At 44.6% G+C, this 11408-nt stretch overlaps 1 protein-coding gene across 1 annotated transcript; it reads right to left on the bottom strand.

Moving 5' to 3' along the window:
• Positions 1-2947: 2947 nt before the first annotated feature.
• Positions 2948-11408, bottom strand: LOC138606519 (serine/threonine-protein kinase 35-like). Its single transcript, XM_069678983.1, has 3 exons — positions 10830-11408; positions 7909-8647; positions 2948-4145 (listed from the first exon to the last, which is right to left on the bottom strand). Exons 1-2 carry the CDS (start codon positions 11320-11322, stop codon positions 7929-7931), a joined length of 1212 nt encoding a protein of 403 aa, XP_069535084.1. The 5' UTR covers positions 11323-11408; the 3' UTR covers positions 2948-4145; positions 7909-7928.

The following is an 11408-nucleotide window of genomic DNA, read 5'->3' as shown; positions in this document are numbered from 1 at the left end:
CGATGAAGTGGAGACACATCACACCTTTTTCAGTTTCATTCGAACTATTTGTGGTGACACACACACGAGTGTTTGTCTCCACCTGGTGGTTAATGTGTGTCGATGCAGCTTCTCTGAAGTCAATTCTGTTTTAAAGGAGACATTCTCCCCTGGAAAAATATGGTGAGCACAGACAGATCGCTGATAATTAGTGCTAACATATCAATAAAAAACTGTTAAAAAAACTAAGTCTGTTAGTCCAATAAAGCGCACAGCAAGACAGATTATTTGTCTGACATTTAAATGAACAAATCTCCAAAAGGCTCCAACAGCACAAACACGGCCCAGAGGTTACGTTCAGTGACTGAATTAGCTGGTGTGACACCTAGCAGACAGCTAGCAGCTCCCACCTGTCACTCAAAGAGGCCACGCCCCTAATGATGCATCACTTTAAGCCTTAATATAACGTAAACAGGTGAGTTTTATAAAGACTCTCCCCGTACAGTTGTCATGAACTGAGAAATGAGCTTTAGAGACCTAAACTGTTTTTTGTACCAGGCTGTAAACATGTTTATTTCAGCTGTAAAGTTTTAACATGGGGCTCTATGGGGACTGACTCACTGCTGGAGACAGCCTCAAGTGGACAAGAGAGGAACTGCAGCTTTCTGCTTGTTGTTGACTGTGGAGATAAATTAAGAGTTAATGATTGCATGAAAAGGATCAAGAACATGATTTATTCTCTTTATACATGCTTAGCGAATAACCTTTAAAAAGTGTGTAATGAAAGTTGTACAAACATTGAAAGAGGTTTGAGGTATTTCAGCCTTTATTGAAACGCAGCCCTGATATGTACAAAGTCAGCAATAGAAAAAAACATGGCTTTAATAACGTGGAAATAAAAGTCAAGTCATGTCAACACAACGCGCTCCAGCAGCATGAGAAGCAGGAACCATCATCCACGGAGGAGATGCATAAAGTTCATCCTGCACACATTCACAGCAGAGGAACATCAGCAGAGGAACGTTCCTCTGTAATGTTAAATAAAACTGTTCCTCACTAATCAGCATGAAGAATAAAACCGTGAGTCTGAAGCTCCGTTAGCTTAGCTCCAGTTCAACATCATTATTCATATAACAAACAGAGGAACACAAGAACCTACCAAACACCATCATGTCTGAATAATGTAAACCATGAGAGGAAATGATCCCAGGTCTGTGCTGCATGCGCGCACACACACACACACACACACACACACACACACACACACACACACACACACACACACTCACACTCACACTCACACTCTGAGGAATGTGGACGGCTCAGTAAGGACAGGTGGAGATGTGTAGGAACATGAGGTAGTACAGTAAAAGAAATCATTCAGACTCGTTGTGAACTTTGGTTTCAGGTCACAAACATCCAGCTGAGGTTCAGTCAGCTTCTGCTCTCAGGCACGTGAACTCCTCGCGGCCTGAGTCGGATCATAGAAACACCAACAGTAAATCAAAGTTTAGAGCCTCAAACTCAAAAACGTCCAGTTCCCTTTAAAAACCTGATTCACTCCACAAACAAAGGGTCCATTTAAAAAAAAAAAAAGGCTTTTTTACCACAAGGGGGCAGATTACACTTTAATTCCTCATCTTAATAACAAACTAAACACAGAACAAACTAAAGACTTTATACCCTGAACCATCTGCAGTGCCAAACAAAGGAAACCAAGCAGCTGAGCAGCTGTGTGAAGGCACCGAGGTATAAAGGTTTTATAAAACAAGATTACAGTGAAACAAAGGCTGAACGGTCTGCACACGTCACGAAGCGAGTTAATCATTTAATATCAAATATCACCGGCTACTTCCTAAATCTTTACTGATGAATCAGGAGAATATCGACTTCAAAAGAAAAAAAACTATTAAAGGATTAAAAACTAAATCTGATCTAAACTTAAACTCTGCTTCACTCGGACTTTCTTTAATGGCAACAAAATTATTTAACGCATCTCTAAACTAAAACACTTTAGTCTGCTGACAAGCCGACGTGTCGGCGCTTGACCGGAGAGTTTAACGTGATGACGTAAGAAAGCAGCAGTTAGTGTCTGAGGAGGAACGGGGGGCGCAGAGTGGAAACAGAGCTGCGCTGCTTTATGCATTAAACACACGACTCAGCAAATGTTCTCTTCATCTATTAAAAGGTTCTGCTGAGCTAAGAGTCAAACATGTTCTTGTTCCAGCGTCTCGGATTGTTTTCTGCTCTCTGGGTGTCTGAGCTTCTGTCTGACAGAAGGAGAAATGTGGACTCGAGACACTGTGATGAACTTTTTCACCACTTTTAGTTTCACTGATGTCTTTAACCTATTCTGAGAGTAGCGCTGCCTGCAGGCCGACACATGGAGACACAATGATCTCTAAATCACAGAGAAACTAAACCCGACATAAATCTACAAACATGCAGAGGGTAAGAGGGAGGGCAACAAGACTTCTACTGAGACAGTATTGTGAGACTATCACAGCAAAGGTGAGTTCAGACCAAAGCAAAGAGAATTTCAGGTGAATATTTGTCCTTCCTGCTGAAATCTGTCTTACTACAGCGCTACGAAGCCAAAAGAAGCAGATGCTACCGAGATTTAATGACCATAAACAGGTTAAAGGATGCTGAGATAACGACATCATGACGCAGGAGTTTCTGCTTTACCGATGCCTCCATCTTTAATTGTGTTATTATTACATTTTAAATAGTTAGTTCAGATCCGACAGAATATTTGTGCAACACAAAAATCTAACCCATCAAGGCAGCTGGTCACAAGCAGCTCCTGTGTTCTGTGAGGTTAAACGACTCTCGTCAATTGAGTCTGGTGTTTTTGAAGAGAGCGATTTAACGTCTGTTTCTGGCATAGACTGCATAAAAAGATGGACGACAAGACAGCTCGCTAATAGTAAAGTCAAAACATTTCGAACTCCCCCTGGCGACTGGCTGCAGTATAGGTCATAAAGCCCGCCCCCTCCATGTTGGGTAGGACATGAGTCAAACTATAAAATCAAAATACACACCCGATAAATGTTTCTCAAACATGGTTTCTGTCATTATAGTTAGTTCTTATCATGCTGATTGACGTCCAAGTGTTCATTTTTCTGACAAATTTATTTTTAATTAGTTATTTGATGCTGTAAAAATTATGATTGACAGCGCTGTTGACCAATAAAGCTCCTTGCTACTTTTGCTACTACTTTCCGGTAAGTTAAGTGTGTGTTTGGGTTAGTGGAAGTGGTTACGGTGGCGCCACCCGCCAATCTGTACTGCGCAGTCTCTGGCTCCATATGATGTCACCATCGCAAGATGGCAACGCCTATTGCAGGGGCTATTTTGGCATCAGTTTCATACAATGGGAGCAGATGGAGACACGTTGTCCATCTATATATACAGTCATTGGTTTCTGGTTTGAAAAAAGAATCAATGAAGATTCCAGTACGACAGTACAGAAAGAATCCCTACAGAGATAGACCTTTTTGTTACAGAGGAAGGTGATTTCTCTTCAAACAGACTCCACTGACAAAAACAGTCATTTTACTAAGGAGAATAAAGGAGATGCTGCTCTCTGCTGTTATTGTGAGTTGCACATATTTTTTACTTGTTTTGAGATAATCTTCGTCTGTTCTTCACATTGAGTTTGTCTGTAATCCAACTGTGTGAGAAGTTCTCTCTGACTTTGGTCTGAACACATCTTTAACAGATAATGAAGACTTTATAAAAGCACTGAACTTACTGCATGTAGTTTCCTGGATAAGCCCAGACTGCATTATGGAGTGAATATCACTTTATAAAATAACAGCATGACGGACACGGTCATGACTCTGTAGTGGACCTCAGTGCAAACCCACAGACGGAGGCGTTGACACAGAAACATGGAGGTGACACGGCCCACTTAGATCAGGCAGATCATCAGGCAGATTATACAGAGTCATGTGACCTGATGGTAAACCTGCTGACCTCTCTGTCACGGAGGCCACATCACCCGATTCATGCTTCTGTCTGTAAGAGAACAGACCAAACCCTGTTCATAAATCTGTAAACTCAGCATGTGGAGGAGTGACGGCTTCCCTTTGCTTCTCTTCAGTCTTCACATTAAAGGAGGTGAGCATCATGATGGAGCAGCTTCAGGTACCAACACCAGTCTGCAGAGAGACAAGAAAAAATACATCAATTCACATTTTTTATAAACATCAGCTGTGAGGACGCCGATGTCACATGTCTAACACTCAGAGCCGAAGCTGTGGATTCTTTAAAGTAAAAGTAATTGAATTGATTGTGTTTACACCAATTATGATTGCACTCAGCCCTAGCTTCCCATTGGTTAAGATATGGAACCTGCGGTCTAAGCATGTATTAGAAATTTAGTTGAAGCTATGGAGCCTGGAGAGCACACTAGTTTTTGACTGTAGCGTAGCTCTTTTTGAAAACTGTTTTTGTATTATGAGTCATTTTGTACAAGAGAAAAATATCTTCAGTAAACAGTAAAACGAAGAACAGTTTTATTGCAGCACGAGTCACCTACACGCTCGGACTCTATAGCTTTGAGTGCACTCATAAAAAATGGAGGGAGTAACACTTACAAGGTAAAGTGGTTCAGATTCCAGGACTTGATTAGTAATGCATTCAGTGAAGTGAATCTTTGTTTCTCATTAACCTGCCCAGGTGTGCACTGCAGGAGAGAGAGATGCCATGCTGCTGATATTTTTTACTAAGACATAATAAGTGAGGTCATGACCTCAAAACCTGCTGACACTAGAAGTGTGATGTGAAGGACATGCAGTGATTTAAAGTAGGGATGCACGATATTGGATTTTCTGCCGATATCCGATATTTTACAACTCATTTAGCCGATTACCGATACCGATATATTTTTTCCCGCACACCTAATTGCAGAGATCATCAATTCTCTTCTGTATTGGAATTAGAGATGGTTAATCAAGTTTGTAGTGTTGAAAGACTTTGCCTTGGTTCCTCCTCGCATCACCGAAGCTGAGCAGTCATTGCAAACAGCAGTTTTGCTATCTATTTCCGACACTTTGAAAAATCAGTCAAGTATGCAGCAGCCCATTATTTTATTGATTAATTATATCGGCGGATATTGGCCATTTTCAAGACAATATCGGCCGATACCGATAACGTTCTGATAATATCGTGCATCCCTAATTTAAAGGCACAATAACGTCTGAATAATGAATGACCCTGAATGACCCTGAGTCACTCGCAGCGCTACTGTTAGCGAGCGGCTAACAGACGCTGGCACATGCAGACAGACAGACGACATGGCCCCCTGCTGTGTCTTAATCAACAGGTGGCTCTGCAGGTGAACAAACATCAGACAGAAGTGGATTCACTCCGACGTACTGCATTAATCCAGAGAAATGTAGCTCCTGTTTGTTAGAACTGTGGACTCTTTTTTTTAGTTAGATCCTGCAGCCTGTGCTGTTCACAAACACTGAACCTTCCTGCTGCTTCATCAGAACCACAAACACACACATCATCCATCGATGCATTCACTCTTGCAATGTGAGTTATGAAGAAGCTCCTCAGAGTTTCCCAGAGCCCAAAGACACGCCTTCAGGTCGCCTCAAAGTCAAACCCAGCATAACAACAGGACAAAGCGCTGCAGAGCCTTAAACTTAAGACGCTGAGCTGTCGGACATGTGAGCATAAAAATCACCAAACGAAACATCGATGATAAAAACATTGACTGACTTATTTTATTCTGTGGGTCGATAGTTGCAGCTCTGAACTCAGGACAGAGTGTTCAGTTCAGCATTAAGTGGGGGAGGGAGGAGACGATGAATTTGGTGGGGGGGTTGACCTTTGACCTGTGACCCTGCTAACGCAACACGCACTCTTCCCCTGCGATGCCAGTTTATGACACCTCTGTTCACTAGATGGGGACGTTCATCATTTATAATGAAGGCAGACATGAGGACACTCAAGTTCACCTATAACCTTGACTATTTTAATGTCACGACGCCGATTGTTGATCAGAAAAGTCTTAATACACCCGTTTGTGTACTGGCTATTGGATTTGGGGACTTAATTTGGTTAAAATTCCTATTTACTGCCATTCATATTAGAGGGACTGCTTTCACCCAAGTGGAGCAGGGCCACAACTTTTGGGCAAAAGTACCTGGATAGGTTACTCTCATCTATGAGACTGAAACACTTTTTTATTTTATTCTGTGGGTCGATAGTTGCAGCTCTGAACTCAGGACAGTGTTCAGTTTTCAGTTCAGCATTAAGTGGGGGAGGGAGGAGACGATGAATTTGGTGGGGGGGTTGACCTTTGACCTGTGACCCTGCTAACGCAACACGCACTCTTCCCCTCCCCCCCACCCAGGACACATGGCAGAGCGGACAGAGACAGGAGGTGATGTAATAAAACGTAATTTATCAGCATCAACAAAACTACTGCACGTGCTCAGTGTGACTCTTTAGATCTGTGGCCCCGGGTCCGAGGGGGGGGGTGTGTGGTTGCATAAGAGTCCTTGTCAACTTCAGGACACACACACACACGACAAGATGTAAGCAAACCATTCACACTAGAGATGTCAACTCTCGTTCACTTGAGTGACCCGGATCTTCGGATCTCGTTCAGCTGAACGATTCGTTCATTACATTCGTTCACCAGGTCGTTCAGTGACATTTCCGGTTTACCCGTAACTCACTCACTCACTCTCACTCGTTCACGAAAAATAAGTTTAGTTTGTGTTCATCTGTCAGTGGTTTACACATCTGTGAATTGACCTGTATACACAGATGCACCTAATCGGGTCGCTCGCTTCGTTCAGTGAACGAGAGCGAGGGAGAGAGAGAGAGAGAGAGAGAGAGAGAGAGAGAGAGAGAGAGAGACGATCGGTCAAGCGATACGTTCAGTCGTTCTCCTAACCAATGATGGTGATTTGATACATTAGATGTGATACAAACAGCCCTCCTCTGAAACGCAATTGGCTCGTGCTAACATCAATCAGTCTGGTTTCCTAAAACAAGAAGTGGGGAGCCGCGAGCGGAGCCAAGTGAACGAAAGGAACGACTTTGATGCATGAAAGTGAACGGATCATTCCGTTCACTGAAAAGATTCGTTCTTTTTGAACGAATCGTTCAGGACCGAAACATCTCTAATTCACACAGAGATGAGACCTGTCCGAGACACACCTGAGGACACACACTGATAGGAACATGAAGCATCCCTCCTCCTCACTGTTCAAAACACCTTTAACCTGCAGAGACGCAGAGAAGCTGTTCAAACCACCAGGTCATTGGTGTTCACTCACGTTGGTTAAATTCAAACTGAATATTCTTCCAGATCTGTCTGCAAACCAAACACCTTCCTCTCTGTGTTCTTAACATCACCTGTAGTTTCACACAGCTCGGATAATCTCCCCTCCTATGAACCCCGAATAAACAGATGTTACTGAGATTTAATGACAATAAGCAGGTTGAAAGGACGCTGAAATAACTACATCATGATGCAGGTTTGTAAAGAGTCTGAATTTATGTTTTGTCAGGTCTGTCTGCAAGACGCCAAGAAAACCACTTTAAAATGATTGTTTTTTTAATGGAGTTTGGTTGTAACGTTTCAGATGCAGCATCAGAAGAATGTCAGTGTGACTGTGGTACAGATGTTTCAGATGCAGCGTGCTGTGAGGCTGTCTCTGGTATTTTGCGGTTTATCTGCTTCTCTTCTTTATCGTTGTAATTTCTTTAAAAATTAAAACCATCAGTGTTTTTAATTCACCCTCTGCTGCTGTTCTTCAAACTGACTTTGTACTCACCTGCAGCGTCTCACAGCCACACGCACCTCTTTGTTCTGCAGGACTACCATCAGTAATGCTACAGGGTCAGAGACGTGATGTTCATGCGGACCAACTCTGAAAATTAAAAAAGAGGAAGTACCTGTAAACGGCCTGCCGGGGTCACGCAGCACACATGACCTGGTCCATCCTGGCCTGCAGCTGGAAGGCGTCTGGTCGGTCCTGAGGGTTAACGGCCAGCATGTCCTGCAGCAGCTTCCTCACGCCGTCAGACATGCAGGAGCGGCGTTTCTGAGGGATGTTCAGAACCATCTTTGGATTCTCAAGCATTGCCTCTCCCACCGGCATGATGTCCGCTCCGTGCTTCACGTACGTCCCCAGCAGCTCGCGCTTTGATTCAGCGTCAATGAAGGTGATTCTCTCTAGCATGGCCCAGATGATGATGCCCAGGGCAAATATGTCCGCCTTGGCGGTGTAGTGGCCCTCCCACACCTCGGGGGCCATGAAGAAGTCTGAGCCGCATGCCGAGGACAGCCAGAACCTGTTGATGTTTTTGTTCTTGTTCTTGTCTTCGCCATCCTTACCCTCGCTGGCATTTCCCAAACCAGCGCACACTTTGCTCAGGCCGAAGTCGGCCACCTTGAGGACCGGAGTGCCGGACTTCTCTGAGATGAGGATGTTGTCGGGTTTCAGGTCTCTGTGCACGATGTTGTTCTCGTGCAGGAAAGCTACGGCACTGGTCATCTGCAGCATGAAGCTGTTGTTGGTTTGCTGATCGGGCCGCCGCGACAGGATGAACTGATTCAGGTCTCCGCCTTCACAGAACTCCATGACGAACCAGAGGTAACAGGGCTCCTCCGGGGGGCCGAGCACCCTCTCACCTGCACACACACACACGCACAGCAGTCAGTTACACAGCAATGTACGCGTCTTCAATACAGCATGATGTTCATTTAGTCAATGCTGCACCCATTTAGAGTCGCAGAGACCATAAAGCAGGGGAGGGTTTAGGACGGGGCTACCTGTGATTGACAGGTCACTAACAGCAGTTTCAATGTGAAACGGGCTATGAGATACTTTTTCTATTGATTGGTCGTTGCGTCAAAGGTTTGACCTATCAGCAGCACCGTTTATATAAACATCAGGGTGAGTCTATGTTTGGTCAGGGCTGAACAAAACCTGTCGATCAATCCTAACATAGTTACCTGAGCTTCTGCATCAAATTTTGTGTCTCAAACAGGGAAAAAAACAATTTAAGATGTTTTTACTTGCACAAAGGGCAAAAGAGGGTAAAAGAAAAGGTCTGTGGCTTCAGGCTGCTTGGCAGTGGTTCACTGTGGGACCCGGTGTTGCGTTTCCTACTGGTTTTCGAAACGACTGGTATGCCTAAACAAGCGATCGTCGCGTTCACAACTACAGGAGCTGTAGTCTGCCTCCGTCACCAGATTCTTCACACATTCGCAAACGAAATTCTGGTGATGTTCATGTTGCATCTCATGTAAAGTGTGAAAATCATTGTATAAGTTAGCACTTCACCAAAGCCTCTTGCTAAAACTAAATGTAGAAAACTTATTTGGATCTAAAACTACTGGTTACACTGAGCTTATGTAGGAAATACTCAATAATATGATCACTTTAATCCTGTAAGTACGGCTATATTAACCACTACACTGCAGCCTACATTACTACACTACACATTACTACAAATAAATACTTTAACAGTAACAATCTTACTCAGGTAACACGGTTTAAATACACACAGTAGTGTATGCGATGCCAGTTTATGACACCTCCGTTCACCAGATGGGGACGTTCATCATTTATAATGAAGGCAGACATGAGGACACTCATGTTCACCTATAACCTTGACTATTTTAATGTCACGACGCCGATTGTTGATCAGAAAAGTCTTAATACACCCATTTGTGTACTGGCTATTGGATTTGGGGACTTAATTTGGTTAAAATTCCTATTTACTGCCATTCATATTAGAGGGACTGCTTTCACCCAAGTGGAGCAGGGCCACAACTTTTGGGCAAAAGTACCTGGATAGGTTACTCTCATCTATGAGACTGAAACACTTCCTGTAACAGGCAGAAACCTCGAGCAGAACCAGACTCATGGAGAACACACATCTGCCAAGACTACAGGATAGAGGTGTGGACATATGGCTCCACCCTCTCTTCCAAATATAGTCTCTTCTGGCTCCATAAATCAAAGATGGTGACGCCAAAATGCAAAACTTGAGTCTTCATCTGACAGCAGCTAATGAATGTGAGTATCTGATGCTTTACAACTGTAGGAAGCAGCTATTAAACGTAACTTAGCGATTAGCATTTTTATAACATTTTATAAACTAAACAATAAACAGATTATGTGAAAAAGATAACCAAATCACCAGACAAGGAAAATAATTGTTAATAATAACTGTGGTTTCTTTGTTGTGATCAAACTTGCTGTGGATGAGCAGAGGGGAACCAGCAGCTGAAGGACTCAGAAACATGAATGAGGAGGTTTGGGCTAAAGTCCAGTGGGTCAGAGGAATGTGTCTGAGAGAAGAGCCAACACAGCAGACTCCATCTTAGTGAGTGAAGCCTGAGCAGGCCGCCCCTCCCCCCGCGAGCCTGTGTCATGGCGACAACAGCAGACGACATTTCATAAGACAAAGATGGAGCTACAGACTAAACCCGCACACAGTTTCTTTACTAAGAAAGAGATACAGGGCGACTCGGGAGGCTACAAGAGACAAAGACATAGCAGCTACGTGACAGCTGCTGCTCTGTGTGAGCTAAAGCTAAAGCTAACAAGTAGTGTGATGTAATCGCTGACCCTGATAATAGAGACCCCAGTCTCAGCAGTCACTCTGAGGGTTACCTAACGCTCTGTTCATAGTTCAAAACATCGTTTAAAACACGCTCACTTGTGTTAAGAGCAGTGCTCGTAGCTACAGGATATTTCTGCAGTGTTTTTTTACACTTCGCCTCTGAACCAAACCAAACAGCAGCGCTTACGTCACACAAACCCTGCTGAAGTGACTCGCTTCAAACAGCGCGTGAACGTCACCTTTCAGCGAGGTCTCCACGAGCCGAAGGTACTGTTTGGATCGCTTGTTCCCGTGACTCATCTTCTGGGCCACCCGGTTCCTCTGCAGCACGCACTCCTCCAGCTGCACCACGTTCTCGTGCCGTTTCTCCAGGCTGGCCAGCGCCCAGAACTCCTGCAGGGCGAGCTCCACGTTCTCCGGCGCGTCACACCGGAGCTTCTTCACGGCCACTTTGGCTCCGGTCCTCCGGGCCACCGCTTCGTACACCACGCCGTACGTGCCCCTTCCCACCTCCCGAAGCAGGCTGTAGCGGGGCGCCATGACCCTCCGCTCCAGGCCGTCCTGCTTACAGAGCCCGAAGTCCCCCTCCATGTCATGGCCTGCTTCCGTGTTTCCCACGCTCAGACACCGCAGCACATTGGACTCGCCAGCTCGTGCTCCCGTTTGTTGTCTGCGGCAGGCTCTAGCGCTCCTCGTGCGTCTCCGCAAGTTGTCAGGAGCACCTGTATCCATCCGTCAGCGTGAATCCTTCACGATTCAAACAGCAGGTAGTAAATTGTCGACATGTTGTCGACAGCAGCAGCGTCCACGGGCTCCAG

This window comes from Semicossyphus pulcher, unplaced genomic scaffold (assembly GCF_022749685.1).
Source record: "Semicossyphus pulcher isolate SPU_LCO1_2020_fin unplaced genomic scaffold, fSemPul1.0.p SCAF_3, whole genome shotgun sequence".
In the NCBI taxonomy this organism is placed as follows: Eukaryota; Metazoa; Chordata; class Actinopteri; order Labriformes; family Labridae; genus Semicossyphus; species Semicossyphus pulcher.
Note: the sequence above shows the minus strand (reverse complement) of the source record. Positions and strands in the feature narration are given on the sequence as shown.

Excerpts from the sequence above, each read along its gene's own strand:
- LOC138606519 (XM_069678983.1), bottom strand. The coding sequence starts at position 11,322 with ATGGATACAGGTGCTCCTGACAACTTGCGGAGACGCACGAGGAGCGCT. Across the intron at positions 8,648-10,829 it reads CGTGGAGACCTCGCTGAAAG|GTGAGAGGGTGCTCGGCCCC; the intron begins GTGACGTTCACG and ends GTGTGTGTGCAG.